This window comes from Pongo abelii, chromosome 17 (genome assembly GCF_028885655.2).
Source record: "Pongo abelii isolate AG06213 chromosome 17, NHGRI_mPonAbe1-v2.0_pri, whole genome shotgun sequence".
NCBI lineage: Eukaryota > Metazoa > Chordata > Mammalia > Primates > Hominidae > Pongo > Pongo abelii.
Genome location: NC_072002.2, coordinates 26,947,768 through 26,964,767, shown reverse-complemented (window position 1 = coordinate 26,964,767; position 17,000 = coordinate 26,947,768). Strand labels below are relative to the sequence as shown.

General features: G+C 36.3%; 1 protein-coding gene across 10 annotated transcripts in view; it reads left to right on the top strand.

Moving 5' to 3' along the window:
* The window catches only part of PTPRM (protein tyrosine phosphatase receptor type M), an 844,030-nt gene that overhangs the window by 503,635 nt on the left and 323,395 nt on the right, over positions 1-17,000 (top strand). For all 10 annotated transcript variants that reach the window (XM_009252252.4, XM_054537539.2, XM_054537541.2 and 7 more), the window contains 2 exon segments: positions 3,767-4,075; positions 10,474-10,583. In XM_009252252.4, coding sequence (XP_009250527.2) covers positions 3,767-4,075; positions 10,474-10,583 — 419 coding nt within the window.

Sequence of the window (17,000 nt, the reverse complement as noted above, 5' to 3'; positions counted from 1 at the left end):
TGTTTCCTACAGTGTGATATATTTCTACAGTGATGCCCTTCAGAGTGTTCAGTGATCATTAGTATAACTCACTAGAGTAAATGTCCCTGTGGAATGCCTCATTCACAGTTAGCAGCACACTAATGGAAATCGTTCTGCAGAAACATTGAAAACAAAGGTATTATAAAACACTAACTCAAGATGTAATTATTATAAATCCATTTCTGGATCAGAATTTAATTTTGCAGAATGGCAGAAAAAAAGTAAAAACAAAGAAGCATTGAAATCCGGCAATTTGCTTAGTATGAGTTAAAAGAATTGTCAGATTTCCTTAGTCATTGGTCGTAGCCTATCAACACTGTCATTAAAGGAGGCTGCTGTCATAGGTACATGGTAGCACATGGCATTTCCTTTATGTTATTGTATGTATCTGCTTTACCAGCCATTTCCCCATCCCTCTTAACTTTGCCTTTGGACCCTGGTAAGAGAAAATGACAGTACTCCATCTGAAGTGGACCATGTCCCTGTGTCATGGTATTGATTTAACTTATCCTGTAAGCTTTTGACAAATGAGAATCAAAGTCAAAGAGGCCTTCATCCCTATCCTATGTTGATGTGACCCTTCCTACCCCCATTGATATTGACCCTGCCATGTTGATAGCAACACATTAGTAGACACAGCAGAACTACAGACCATAGTCAAAGGCTCACAGAGGGCACAAAGGAAAATACTCTGCAAAAGCTTCCATAAGATAGTTTTGCTTTGGTTAACTGTAGTTATGCTTCAACGTAAAGATGCAAGCCAGTGAGTGCCACCCTCTTTTCATCTAAGATTTAGACCTCATACAGCCTCTGTCTCCTGTCTGATTACCACTCATGACAATAGGCAATTTAGAGCCTTTGTCATAGGAATGATTGTTTTGTGTTAGGCTTAGCTATAGTACTTGGCAAATGTATGGGAAATCTGAGACATAATTTTACCATGATGGAATTCTAAAAGGTACTCACAGAGAAAAGGAGCGTGCATTTCAAGAATACTTGACCAGTAGACAGACAGAAGCCTTTGTTTTCAGTCCTGCATTTTAATTTAAGTATATATTTTCTTGAATAAGGAATACTGAATGATGCAGACTTATTTATGCAGTGGATAATAGTTTTCCATTGAAATCAAGTTAGAACTGTACTTCTTGTTTAAACTAATATCTGAAGCCTTTAGTCATTTTATTAGTCAGTAAAATTGATGAAAACCTTAGGAAAATGCGTTAGAACAGTCCTGTGATGAATAGGAGGCCTGGGATTAATAAGGAAAAGGGCAAAGGGACACATGTTGATCTGTGTATGTATAGGGATCTGGAGCTTATTAGAAGTTTTTATGAACATTCAACTAATGAAGCATTAGATAAAATTAGACATTTCTGTTAAGTTGTAAAAGTTACTAATCTGGAAAAAAAACCTTCAGTGTTATTTCTAAATAATTTATTTATGACATTTCCCCGACAGTAGTAATTTAAATATGAAAAATAATGAAATATGAAAAATTAATTTTGTAATAAGGAACATTCCATGAGAATGCCACTCACGATTTCTTGGAGGAGTTTTCATTTTTGGTTCTTAGATTTATTACAGGACAGAGTAGCATGAATGATCTTTATTAATCCCATTTTATGATTGCAGCAGATATCTGGTAAATTCTACGTTGCATATTTCACATTATTCCATTTTAAACATTTTCATTTGTCAGAGGTTGCAGGTAAAAAGGGGGGATTTTAAGTTCTCTCTATGGCATAAATGATGGAGAAAACAAAAGAATTTATGCGCAAATAGGAATCAAGAAGTGAACTTCAACAATAGTCCAGACAAGTTTGCAGCACCCTGAAGTGCAGGCCAGGCTCTCTGGTACAGCTGAACTGGAACTGGGGAATATGGCCTTGACCCTCTCGTCTATAGAATTAGCAGGAAAAGGGGGAAGAATTCCTCTCAGCACTTTTGTCTCAAGTTTAAATACATTGGATCTTTATTATATTGTACATTTTTTGGTCATGTTTTAGGTGAAGTCTTAGTATCTTTAATATCCTGATTTCTTCTTATTTGATTCTCTTTAGTTTGGTAGAGACAACAGTGGAGTGGGGACAGCATGATTTGTAGTTGTCAGATCTAAATTCGAGTGCCACAGCAAACCCTGACCCTGATCAAGTTATTGAGCCTACCTTGGTCACAATTTTTGTGTCTATATATTAGAAATAAAAATATTTACAGGATTATTTTAAGGAATAGGAAATATATAGAAAGCAACTCACACATAGTAAGTGTGCAATAAACTGTAGCTTTTATATCTCAAGTTTATTGTCCCTTCTCAATTGTAGATCTCTTTACGTTCATATTTGGTGAGCACACTTCAGACAAACAAAAATCAAAATTATGAATCAAATGACCTGCGGGTGTATAACACAAAACATTTTAGGTTAGGCTTTTCCTAAAACCCTGAATGCTAAATTTTTTGTAGCAGTGCGTGGTACATTATAAGTGCTCGGTAAATGTTATTTATATAGTAGTATTTATTTTCATCATTATTTCATAAACAAATTTAAGCTTTCTCTGCATATATTTTGTTTTAAATTATGCAAAAATGCTTTTATTCTCTCCATGTCGTTTAGATTTCTAAGCTTGAAACTGTACCTCAAGCTTGGACTAAAATAAGAATACTAAGAAATTGTCATGAACAGGCAAGAATTACTTTAGCATTGATCGTGTGGAATTCTATTCAGATTGAAATCCAAAAACACCTGTTCTGCTCAGAAGTTTATGCTCTCTTACGATATTATTTCATGTATAATTCTCAAGCTTTTACTCTTATGTTTTCCAATTACATAATTATAAATTAATGTTTAAAGATAAAACACATGTATCAGTATTGAGATTGGTTTATTTTGGCTGGGTGTGGTGGCACACGCCTGTAGTCCCAGCACTTTGGGAGGCCGAGGCGGGCGGATCACGAGGTCAAGAGATCGAGACCATCCTGGCTAACACAGTGAAACCCTGTCTCTACTAAAAATATACAAAAAAAAAAAAAATTAGCTGGAGGCAGTGACAGGCGCCTGTAGTCCCAGCTACTCGGGAGGCTGAGGCAGGAGAATAGCATGAACCCAGGAGGTGGAGCTTGCAGTGAGCCGAGATCACACCACTGCGCTCCAACCTGGGTGACAGGGTGAGACTCCGTCTCAAAAAAAGAAAAAAAAAAAGATTGGTCTGTTTTATCAGAGACCCAGAGAAAAAGAGGCTTAAATAAGATAGCATTTAATTTTTCCTAATGACAAGTTTGGAAGTAGGAAGGTAAGGGCTGGTATGGTAGCTCAGTCATATCAGAGACCCTGGCTCCTCCTTCATCATTGCTTTGAATTCTTAACATTTAAGTGTCTCATGGTTCACCATGGCTGCCTGAGCTCCAAACATCATATCCTCCATCCAGCTAATAGGAAAGAAGAAGAACCAAAGATGGTGAGCCCCTGCCTTTTAAGAACACCTCTCAGAAACTATTTTGGACGTTTCATCTTATATGCCATTCATCAGAACTTAGGCACATGGCCACATCTATCTGCAGAAAATAATGGAAACGTTCATCTTTATTCTGGGTAGCCAAATGCCTAGCCAAGATTTAGGGATTTATTATCCAGGAAGAAGAGGAGACCAGGTTTTGGGGACAACTGGGAATATCTGTGCCCTTTGGGATTGACCTGAGCCTTTATCTTTCTTCTCTCTTATGTTTTCTTTTATCTTCTTTTCTAAATAGATCCCATGCGAGGCCCGAGAAAACTAGAAGTAGTGGAGGTCAAATCTCGGCAAATCACTATCCGCTGGGAGCCATTTGGATATAATGTAACTCGTTGCCACAGTTATAACCTCACTGTCCACTACTGTTACCAAGTTGGAGGACAAGAACAAGTGCGAGAAGAAGTAAGCTGGGATACAGAAAACTCACACCCTCAACACACAATCACTAACCTGTCACCATACACCAATGTCAGTGTGAAACTGATCCTCATGAACCCAGAGGGCCGGAAGGAAAGCCAAGAACTCATAGTGCAGACAGATGAAGACCGTGAGTACCTTTGAATGATATGTTTATGTAAAACATGTTCTTTCAAAAAGCAACTTTTGTTTCGAGATCTTTGCTGTGCAGATGGAAGAAAGAACTACTTATATTGTTGAACAACACAAATGTGTATCTGTACTCTGTATTCTTAAGCGCTGATTGAAAGAGGGAAAAGGGCGCAGAGATATAGAAATGTCATTCTTTATTACACATATAGTTACTTTTCTAAATATAATCATTCCATATTGCTCTCAATAGTTCTTCATTCAAGTTTTATTTCATTGGGCTGAAAAATTGTTGTTTTGGGTATTAGATTATTTATACAAAATGTTTATCTAAATATATTTAAATGGCATTCTGAAACATTTTTCATAGTTCAGATAAAATTTCAGCACAAAATAGAGGCTGCCCTTGCTTTTCAACAGTCTTGAGAAACTGTAAGTTGGTGGTCATGAAATAGGTCATTTTTCTCCACAGGAACAATGTTGAAACCGGATGTTACTTTAATAAACAACTACTTAACAAATAAACCATGCATGTCACCAGTAACGTATCAAAAAAGCAAATATACAGGAAACCTCCATAATAATTTAAAACAGTAAAATTATGCCTTGAATCTCATAGCGTGGATATAAATGTTTCTTTACACAGATGATACAGGGAGCCCTTGTATATAATAGCATATTCATATAGTACATAAAATACAATGGTAGTATATCATACATTTGTCCTAAAAATCATTTTTCAGGCATCAAAATAAGTGACAAAGAATGTAGGAAGCCCATTAAAAGAATGAACTGACTATTCCTAAGAAAAATAGTTGTTTAGCTTTTTGTTTCTTCATGTAACTGATAATGTAATTTTGACCATTGATTAAATCATGAGTTAAATGTTTAGACTACTTTATCGTTTCATTTAAAGAGCTAAAAAATTATTTTTTAGTGTTTCTAACTACCCAGCACCTGCGTATTTCTGTAGAAGAAAGACATAGAAATAGCTGGAGTAGATGAGGAGCTCACTGCACATCCTCTCTTTCCTCTTTTATTGTCCCTCAAGTCCTGGTTGTGTTGGTTCCTCTCAAGCAGTTGTTTGAGAGGGAGTCTAAGTTTGATGGAAGCCACTCAGGCAAGGCTGAGACCAGAAGCTCTATTTCTGTTCCTTCCAACTCTCTCCATCTCCCAGAAGAGGAGAAGATGGTGTCCACATTGTCATCAAGTTATGGCTGGCTCCTTCCTGCCCTACATTTCTCTATTGACTCTGGTCCTAACATCTGTTGTTTCTACTTCCAAAGTTTTAGATTGTTCTTTTCTGTCAATTTCCATTGCCTGTATTCAAATCCTTATTGTTTTATGCTGAAATTTCTGTAATTGTTTCTACCTTTTCTTTGTGGTTCCAGCCTTTTTCTATTCTAATGCCCCCCTACTCACTCACTAACTAATCTTAAAAATATATTTTCATCTTGGCTTTCTCTCTACAAGAGTCTTGAGTGGCTCTTCCACTTAGTCTTCATTCCAGTGCCTTGGCTGTCAAGGTCTTCTATATTCTTGGCTCATATTCTAGGAGTAATAACTTCTCCTTCACAGCAGCTTGTTCTGCAAAGCCGTCCCTGAGTGCTGGTCCCTGTGCCTGCTCTGTGCATCCTGGGCTTCCCATCGTTGCCTGATTGTTCTCCTTGGCCAGTCGGGGCCTCTTCTGGCCGCTTCTCAGGCTTGCCTACTCTGCTACCCGCTGAAGCTCTCCTCACATTTCAGGTCCTTCACATAGCTGTCTCCAGCTCTTCGGTCCGTGTTACTCACATCCTTCTGACCTTATTTGTACTTCATAAGATCCTTAAATCTCTGACCCTCAATTTCTTGATCTGAGAAGTGAGAATAATAACAATTCTTAGATACATTAGGGATAGAAGAAATTTACATGGAGAGCTGGTTGTAGCTGTCAGAAAAGGGCCTTTCTTAGTATTGTAATGATTCATAGCCACTCATGATTCTTCTTTGCTCCCTCATTGTGTTATTTATATGTATTTTTTTCTTTTTATTGTAAACTACTTGACAAGAAGTACTGTCTGTTTTTCTTCTATAGCAATAGGCATGATATTAAGTAAGTAATAAACACCCAAAATACGTTATGTCTTTAAATGAAATAATAAAGTATTGTTGATAAGCATTTAATTAATGTTTTACTAAACAATAATGGTAACATCAATGAGAGAAATAAAATGCAGTCACTTCCAGATGTATATTGCTAAAGCATGAACCTATTGAACACTATGGGTTTCAAATTGAGAACTGTCATGAGCTAGGAATTCTGTTAAATTCCATCAAAACATGAGGACGAATTACTTTGTTTAAATTATCTTGCTAGTCCCTGAAACTGGAGCATGCATTACTTCCAAATAAAAATCTATTGTTTTCATAGCGCACTAGCATTTCATTAATTAGAAAAAACTTTAATTTCAAATTATATTTTGTAACCCTTCCAAAAAAAAAAACTTCAGAAAAGGCAGAGAGAAGAAAGAAATAGAATAATTGTCAAACAATATCCAGTTTGAAGAGAAAAGAATTGGGGAGTCACTTTGTTTATCCATCAACAAAGGTTATAATTCATTAAACATTGTGAGTTTTATTGTAGTATAATACTTTTATTGAAATATAGTTTATTTCATCAGAAATTGTGTGGGAAAAAAATTACCTTTCATTAATGTTAGTAGAATCCTATACAGCCCAGGGATAAGTGGTACAAACTTAGGCGTTATGGCTTTATATCCCAGATCCTGAATTCCCAGAGCTTCTAAAAATAGGTACTAGACCTAAGTTACTCTGAGGTACTATCTTCCCTAACTTAATTAGTAGTATATTAATTATTTATTCATATTGTTTTAATTTACATTGTCTTCTTCTGACCTTAAAGTGATTATCTGAATCCCCATTAGGTTTTCCTGTCAACCATTCTACTGCCATCTACCACAGGGTCACCACCAATGCATTCTAATCAGTCCATCCTCCTGAGATATCCTCTTCCTAACATGATTTTGAATACCTCCTATGTCATATTACTGTTAGTATTTTCTTTTATATGAATTGAATGAAACACATATTTGTTTTTTCTAACTCTTCACCTTCTTTACATCTGCACATGGATTAACACATATTTTCAAATAAGAAATATCATTGGCTGCTCCGCCTATGGAGTAGCCATTCTTTTATTCCTTTGCTTTCTTAATAAACTTGCTTTCACTTAAAAAGAAAAAGAAATATCATCACAAAATAGAGTCACTCATCTTAGTTATCTTGATGCTGTGAGAAAACTGATGATGTCATCATCATAAACACTTTCAAGGTTAAGAAGAAGAGACTTAGTCGAGTTTTCTCAGGCATGGCCTGTTTTAGTTCTACTTCTAATTATGATGAACATTTTAGTCTCAGAGCTTGGAATTCCATTGTTCTTAGAACTCGCCAGTGTTGTCATTTCTAATGTTTTTTGTTGCTTCAATGTAGTCGTATATAAATTTCTTCAACATAGGACTAACAATTATTTTCATATTTATGTGCTATTTAGGGTTTCAATGTTAAAATTAACTTGGCTGGGTATAGTAACTCATGCCTATAATCCCAGTACTTTGGGAGGCCAAGGCAGGAGGGGATCACTTGAGCCCAGGAGTTTGAGACCAGCCTGGGAAACATAATGAGACCCTATCACTACAAAAATTAAAAATAAATTAGCCGGCATGCTGGTGCATACCTACGGCCCCAGCTACGCAGAAGGTTGAGGTGAGAGATCACTTAAACCTGGGAGATTGAGGCTGCAGTGTGCAATGCTAGCCCCACTGCACTCCAGCCCAGATGACAGAGCAAGACCCTATTTCCAAAAAACAAAAAATCAACTTAATCCAACTTCATTTTAGGAATGAGGCAAATGTGACCTAAAGAGGTTCAATGATTTGTCCAAATTGCACAATTTAATCATTTGTTAGTCTTAAGTCAGAACCCAGGCCTCCCATATGAATCAGCATTTTTTTTTCTGCCAAACAACACTTGACTTTAATTGGAGTAACTATAAATGTTGTACATTTATATATAAGTAGTCTCTCATCTCAAAAAAATAGGCATACTATCTATGAGTCCTTTTGAAATCCTAGGCAGGCTTTCCAATCTGTGGTAGTCTTAGCAATCATTAAAAAACTGCTCATATCCTTTCACAATCTAAAACATTTTTTCCAACCCCTTTTAAAAAAGTTTATTGAGATATGTTTGTCCATTTACCATTTGATAAATATTTGGGTTGTTTTCACTTTTTGGCTATCATGAATAATGCTGCTGTGTATATTCATGAACAAATTTTTGAATTAACATTTTTTTCACTTTTCCTGAGTACATACCTAGGAGTGAAATTGTTGGGTTATGTTGTAAATCTACCAGTGTTTAACCAATTGAGGCACTGCCAGAGTGTTTTCAAAGTAGCGGCATGACTCTACCTTCCCTCCAGCAGGGTATGGGGTTTCTGATTACTCTTCCTTCTTGCCAGCACTTGTTATCATGTCTTTTCATTATAGTAATGCTAGTGGGTATGAGGTGATATCTCATTATGGTTTTGATTTACAGTGCTTGCTAGCTAATGATACTGAGTATCTTTTCCTGTGCTTATTGACTATTTGTCTTTTTTGGAGAACTGTTTATTCAGGTCCTTTGCCCATTTCTAATTGTACTATTTGTTATCTTATTATTGGGTTTTAATATTGTTCCTTTTATAGTCTAGATACAAATCTCTTATATATATGATATGCAGAAGCCTTCTCCCATTCTGTGTCTTGTCTTAATAGTGTCCTTTGATGCTCAAAAGGTTTTCATTGTGATAATGTACATTTTATCTAGATTTTCTTTCATTGCTTTTGCTTTTGGTGTCATGCCTAAGAAATTGTTGCCTGATCCAAGGTCATGAAGATTTATTTATATGTATGCTTTCTTTAAGAGTTTTATAGTTTTAGTTCTTACAGTTAAGTCTTTAAACTATTCAGATTTAATTGTTATATATGGTGTGAGATAGAAATCCAACTTCATTCTTGTGCATGTGGATATCCAGTTGTGCCAGTAGCATTGGTTGAAAAGATTAATCTATCTTCATTAAATTTTCCTGGTACTCTTACTGAAAACCAATCTACTGCAACTGTAAGGGCTTCTTGAGTACTGGGATTATCAGTTCGATTCCATATATATATATATATCTCTTTATCTATGTAAAGATATATATATCTCCTATGCCAACACCACACTGTCTTGATTACTGTAGCTTTGCAGTCAGTTTTGAAATCAGGACAGGTGAGTTCTCTCCGACTGCTTATTGGTCATTCACTTCATCACCAAAAAATGTGATCATGCGCCCTAAAATATATGCATATTTATAAACAGGATAGCTATTTTGTAAATAAGATAGGCATACTAGTACACTAAATTGTATATAACATGAAGCATACTAAAAAACTACATTTAAAATGATGATGGGATAAATAATATTTTATAATGATATTGAATATTATTTTATAGAAAATCGGCAAATAACATCTTCACTTTTGTTAGATTTTTTTGCAAACTTATAAGAAAGTGTTATGTATTTTAAGTTTTGAAAAATGGCATCAAACTTCCCCCAAATCACATATAGTATTAACAAATAAAATAATGTTTAAAGACTATATTGTTATTTCATCTATATCAACTTCTACTTTGTATGTATTTTAATAGATATATTAGTACAGTAGCTCATATATATTTTTAGCATGGTTTTATCATTCAGTGTTATGGTTATAACTTGAATCCTTGTGATATATAACTTTCATTTATTATTTACTTTCAATCTTTTCAGTACTTTATAATATAACTTACTAAACCATTTGACTTGTTTCTCATTTATTATTATTACAAAAATCACTGCTTTGTGAACATTTTTGTATATGTCTCCTGGTGCATATATGCAAGAATTTTACTAGGGAATATACCTGCATGTGGGACCACTGGGTCATATGTTCTGTGCATCTTCAGCTTTACTAAATACTATTAATAATTTTCCAAGGCGGCTCTACCAGTTTACACTTCCACAAGGAGTATGTGAGAATTCTCATCACTTCAAATCCTTCCTCATTTCTTTTGGAAGAGTAAAAACGTTTATTTAATAGATGGGACTGAGCTCTGTCTAATTGATTAAAACTTTTAAGAAAAAAATGATAGTTATTCTTTTAATCAAGACAGTGTAGCTAAAATGGTTTAAGGTTCCAGATTTTTAAAGAAAAATTGAGTGTATGTGTGGACTATTAAAATCTTTTCTCTCAATAGAAGGTTAAAACCTACCAAGTCTAGAAAAATCTACTTTTTAATTGTTTATTACTTAAACGTTTATTTCCTCCCACCCTCATTTAGTCCCAGGTGCTGTTCCCACTGAATCCATACAAGGAAGTACCTTTGAAGAGAAGATATTTCTTCAGTGGAGAGAACCAACTCAAACATACGGTGTAATCACTTTATATGAGGTAATATATATGTTTGTTAGTAATTTTTAATTAGAAATACTCATGATAATGTAGGCTATCTAGTATTTAAAAATGCATACTTACATAATATATTTTAAGAAGTTTAATGCTTTCAGTAGTTATAATGGTTGTTATATAGAAGAAAATTGTAAAAATAAGTTTTTGAATTATATATAATTTGAGGATTTAGTTTTACAATGAGTTGGACCTTTCCAGATTATATGTTATTATATGTTAAGACACAGCATTACATTTAAAAATTATCTTTATTAAAAACAAGTATTTTGAAACATGCATTGATTATAAGACAAACACAGAATTCTATTCTTGCTTAGCTATTAAATATTTTACTACTGAATTATAGAAGGACACTGATTATCCAGTTAGCAAAGTCAATAAATATTGTCTCAGGGCTAACAATAGAATAATATCTTTTGGTTTCTTAGTATTACCAAAACATCCTTTCGACTTCTGTGACATAGTTTTGTCTACTGAGGCATATCAAATGGTTGAATGATAGATAGCAGAGAAGAATTTGATGAATTGTTCAAGGAAAAAAGTAACAGCAATAACAGGGTGACATTCATCATCACATCTGTGCAAGCATCATTTCACTATGCCTATTGTCATAGAAACAAGCAGGTGTGTTTTTTTAAGCTAGCATTTATTTGAATGCAAATTCCACAAAATTATATGTTGTAAAGTTTCTAAAAATCATGGCAAATTCTCATATGGAACCTCTGCTTGAATACCTTTCAGAACTACTGACAAAAGCCTGTAAAGATGAGCTGTCAGACAGTGATCACCAGTAAACCCCTTCCCTGACCCAGCTAGCCTCACATTTATGTTTCCTTATAATTTTTGAAAATTGGTATTGAAACACACACAAAAATTAATTCAAAGCTAAGTGAAGAAAGATAAAACAAAAAGGTTGATTTTTGTACTGTTATTGATGCTGTTCATTGGCTGCTTCATTGTAAAAGAATTGAATATTATGAAAATTCATGGCTCAGCTTTTATAGAGCTAAGTGTTATAAACAAATCAAACAAGTTCATATTATTTTTTCTCAGTGATGAGAATCTTTTAGTTTTTATTTTTGGCCCCATTGCCATTTTTAGGTCTCAGTTTTGGGGATTCATACCTAGTAACAGGATTTTAAACTAGGAAACATGCAATCTTTGAAATCAACTTTAATTTCCAAGCCGTAAGTTCACCTGTCCTAAAAGCCACATGTTGCTATCTAGACAGACAGAAAATATTTAATAGAGTCTTTCTTTTTAATCCCACAAGAGATATATCTCTGTGTAGTAAGTCACTTTAACATGAAAACAATGGGAATAATAATTCAAAGGAAAAACCCATTAGTCTTTCTGATTCTGCAGCCAGGACTACCCATTTGAACACTGATCTAAATACTACTACAATGGGGATGCATGAATGTGTCATAAATCAGGGTTTTAAAAATCAGATATGTGTAAGTGGAACAGACTGGTTCAGTTTTGTAGGGACCAAAGGGGAAATATGTGATCCAAGCCGAAGTGATTAAATACAAGCTTTCTGGCCAACAAGTTTTTCTCCCTTTCCCATGTTTTCTACAAGTAGGAAGGAAGGGAGTCCCCAGCTTCCTCGTGGTAGGTCTTAGGTGGAGTCTCAGGAGGAGCTCTTTTTGAGCTGAAATGCACCTGTGAGCTACGATTCACCCAGCCTATGCCAGAGTTTACAACAGGCACATACAGCTTCCTCCCGGAGCTGAAGATATATGTTGAACCAGATTCAGTCCCTCTCTGGAGAATCACAGACTTCTGAGACAAAATCATGCTAAGGAAATCAAACACTTTCCCCAAAAGAAGCAGGGACCATGGCAACATTGTTTTCTGTCATGGAGTCACATTTGAATACTGGTAAAAATCAGAGGGTGAGATAAATTGCCATGGTTGGAAAAAAGTTTAGTAACCAATGACACAGGTGTTTCTTTAAGGAAGGCAGCACACAGGATAATTTTTGAAGGAAAGAAGAAAGCACAGATAGAATATTGTTGATGTTTGTATTAGGCCGTTCTTGCTTGGCTATAAAGAAATGCCAGAGGCTTGGTAACTTATAAAGAAAAGAGGTTTAACTAGCTCATGCTTCTGCAGACCGTACAAGCATGGCACTTGCATCTGCTCCAGGCGAGGGTCTCAGGAACCTTATGAATGTGGCAGAGGGTGAAGGGCAGCAGGCACGTCACATGGCGAGAGCAGGGGCAAGAGAGAGCAAAGTAGGGGGTGCCACACTCTCCTGTGAACTCAAAGCAAGAATTCACTCATCACCAAGGGGGTGGCCCAAAGCCATTCACGAAGGTTCTGCCCCCATGACCCAAACACCTCCAACATTGGGAATCTCATTTCAACATGAAATTTGAAGGGGACAAACATCCAGACCATATCAGTGGTGGAAATGAATATGCTGTAGCTTTAGGTTATTCTCAGTTCTCTCTTTGCTTATTATGAAAGATACACAAAAGCATTAATGATCAAAAACGGCTGACAGCATTGTTTTTTCCAGGAGTTATGGCAGTTCACAGCCTTACATCATTCTTCTGGTTTTCTTCCTTGCTTTCTCCTTTTCACTCCTCTGACTCTATTCTCAGCCTTCCAGCATTAGCCTTGCCTCTCTGACCTTCTTGTCTTCGTTCTGGCTCAAGTCCTTCTCATACGTTACCCTCCACCTCATTCATTTAATTTTGTCAGTCATCTTCCTACAACCTGGGTCTGATCATTACACCTTTACTCAATAGCTATCAAAATCTCTTATTTTGTCGAGTTGTCAATTTAATACTGCCCTCTGAAAGAATACTTTTAAGTGCAGAAGTATTCAAAATAAAATATCCTTGCTTCTGAATTTTACTTTTCAAATGTAACTACTATTAACAGCTAGATACACGTCCTTCTAAAATTTTACAAGGTAGAAACTGTAGTGGAAATTCATTAATGAATATAAAATGGATGCAGTTTAATAAATATTATCAAACCCAGCATTTTATTACAAGAATAAAATGCCATATGAGACTCCCACCTCACATCATACAAAAATAAACACCAGATTCATGATCTAAACACAAAAGTTTAGAAGAACCTTCTAAGAAAAAGGTAGGAAGACATTTTTGTTGTATATTTTTCTAAGCTTGATATAAAACTCAGCAGTCATTAAAAATAAAGATTGACAGATTTGGTTATGTAAAATTTTAAACTTCTGAATGATGAAAGATACCATGAAGGAGGTCTGAGTACAAACAGAAGACTTGGAGAGATTATTTTCAGCACTTACAGCAGTCAACAGGCTGGTGGCTATAATATACAGAGACCTGCTACGTAGTAATAAAAAAAAAAAAAACACTCTATTAGGAAATAAAATGGACAAAGACACTTCAAAAAAAAATTCACCCAGCATGTAAGTATATGATAAAGTACCTACTCAGCCTTACTAATGATTTAGAAATGGAGTATTGCAAGTGCTACAGAAGTTTAAATTTCTATAATATCAAGTGTTAATCAGTGATGTGGAGAAATGTGTACATGCATAGTCTGTTGATGGGAACATACATTTTGCAGTCTTTTTTTTGTAGGCAATTAGGGAGAATCTATCAAAATTTAAACATAGCATGCCAAACCTATTTCTAGAAGTTTATTAGTAATACTCCCCAGTGTACAAGGATATTTGCCCAAGTATTTTCATTGTACCCTACTAACTTTACATATCTCTAGTGAGGAAATACCAGACTCCTGGTCATGAAACTAACACATGGATTTTTTTAAAAGCTTTAGTATGTCTGAGATATTGGAAAAAGACAAAAGTAAAAAAGGTACTGTTCCTTTTCTGTTGAAGTAAATGCCCCATCAGCAACCAACTATAGAAAGAATGAAATGAGTTCCAAACTTAGGGACTCAATACATGAGTGTGTGACTAGAGTATCAAGTGCAGTTTTGGTTGGGCACTTTAATCAAGTAGAATGGTCTAGATTTGCCAGCTGATTGGGACATTCAAGAGTCTAGAGTTGAAGACACCTTAATATCCTTAGCCTGGATAACTGGGCTGTTAGTCACCATCAGCTGAGATAGGTGGTTATGTAGAGGGAATGAGAATTTAGGGGCCATGTTAAGAAGTTTGTTTTCAATACTCAAGGGCTTCTGTGATCCAGCCCAAATCTATATTTCTAATGCCATCTCCTACTATTTTTCTTCTGGAACTCAATGAGCCATGTATATGAAATTGTCTTTTCGCCAAGAGCCTTCTGAGCCATCGCACACCCTGCTTTTGCTTAGATTCATTCTGCCTGTGCCATCCCATTGCTCTCCTCCTATAGCAGCTCTGCCTATCTTTCAATATTTTATTCAAGTACTTTACTTTTCCTTGAAGTATCCTAGGTCCTTTCCTCCCCTAAAATCAGATTTAATTATTCATTCCTTTGTTTTCTCAGAATAATTGCTTAAACCTCAATTAGAGGATGGTGTTTTATGCTGGCTGGAATTACCATCAACTCACACTCTAGAAGATTTTGATTCCCCTCTTCTAAAACATGCAAGTCAAAGATTGCATGTTATTCTATCTTGGTTTCCCATGAATCTCTCAGTTAGAATTTGAGGCTTTAAGTAGAGAAAGGGAAGACAATTTTGGAAGATTTCAGGCACTTACCTGCAAATCAGAAATCATCCAATAGAAGCAACAGTTTACTCCATCTCACCCAAATCTAACCCTCACACATGATGTTGAGATCTCAGTTTGCTTTTGACCTGGCACATCCCATAAAATTACTTACATCCAACACTGCAGCAGCAACGTTTTTTACAGAGGCTTCATTACAGTTTCCTGGACCTTCAGCCAGGGACAGAGTACAAGTACAGAAGCTTCCAGACTTCCTTCTTGTAGTTTCCTGCTGTACTGAAGTACTTAACAGGCACTTAATAAACATGTATTGAATGAACAAGTGGAAAAGTAAACGCTGAAACCATATGGACATTTGAGTTTGAGCATGGGGGTATATTTTGGTGCCCTTTAGAGCAGCTGCTGAGGTTGGTGAATGTCTACCATCAGCTCTGTGGCAGGCAGTGGGGTTGTAGAGTTAGAGTGCCCCTGCTGCCAAGAAGCTTTTCTCGTGCTGATATTCAGATTCCAGGGCTCTGAGGATGGGTCTGAGATGGGGAAACCCGTCACCTTTGTGACATTTGGTGGACATATACATGCCCAACATATTTGTTTGTTAGGGGTGAGGGAGAGGATCTGTAATTTTTAGGAGTGCATGAATTAGTGTATACATGTGTTTTTTAGAAGTAGGAAAGAGAAGGTGTCTAATTTTTACCAAATTGTCAAAGGGCTATGACTGGAAGCCAGCCAAGAACCCCAGTGTTATTTTGCAGCCACAAGGCTTTCAGCAAGTCCAAGCCCGTCAGCCCCGCTGGAACAACAGGTCCCTTAGTAAAGCGTTTGCTTGATAGTCTCTGCGGGTGGAGCAAAGATCCCACTTGTCTGAGTGTTTACATGAGCACATGCACACACCCGCTCTCCCCAGGAGTAGTTTTAGGAAAATAGATACTGAGTGCCAAATATTTACTGATCACAAGGGGATCAGGAAAAGAATAAGACATCAGTCACTCCTCAGAAAGAAGATACAATTACATGAAATGTTCCAATTCCTCTGGCATATTTAAATCATGATTTAAGATCAAAGAAGAGATTTCACAGTACTCCACAATTCATTGCCCAAAGAATTGTATGAACAGTCACAACACAGGCATTCAGTGGATCTAGTGATTGTTAGGCCAGGTTTAGGAAGGCTTTACAGATACACAGAATAGGAACTCTAGATTGTGACATGGATGGGTACTTTTTTTGTCCCAGTCTCATCTTTGGAAACCAACCCTCCCTCACTCCTTTTCTCCCTCCTTCTCTCCCTCCTTCTCTCCCTCCCTCCTTCCCACCCTCCCTCCCTCTCTCCCTTTCTCTCTCCGCTTTTTTCTCATTTGGTTTCTGTGACAGGTTTCTCTCCTTTGGCTCTCTTCCTGCATTTCTGGCTCTTCTGTTGGCTTCTCCTCCTCTATCCTGTATTAAATACCTACATTCATTAGGGAGTGGTAACAGGCTCCCTTCTTTTTTTTCTAAACTTCCTTCCCTAGTGACCCCCTCCATTCCAGAATTGAATATCTTCTCAATGTTCATCACCCCCGGTCTTCACTTCCAGCCCAGTCCTCTTGAATCACAGCTTCATGTCATACATGTGTGTCCACCTGACTGCCGTGGGCATTTCCAACTTAATATGTCCAGCTGTGTCTGTAAATTTCTCCTCATATGTTCCATTCTTTTCGATACATGGGACCGTCTTCTGATCAAGCCCAAAATGGAACCTATCCTTTATTCCATCCTCTTTTTTTTATATCCAGTCC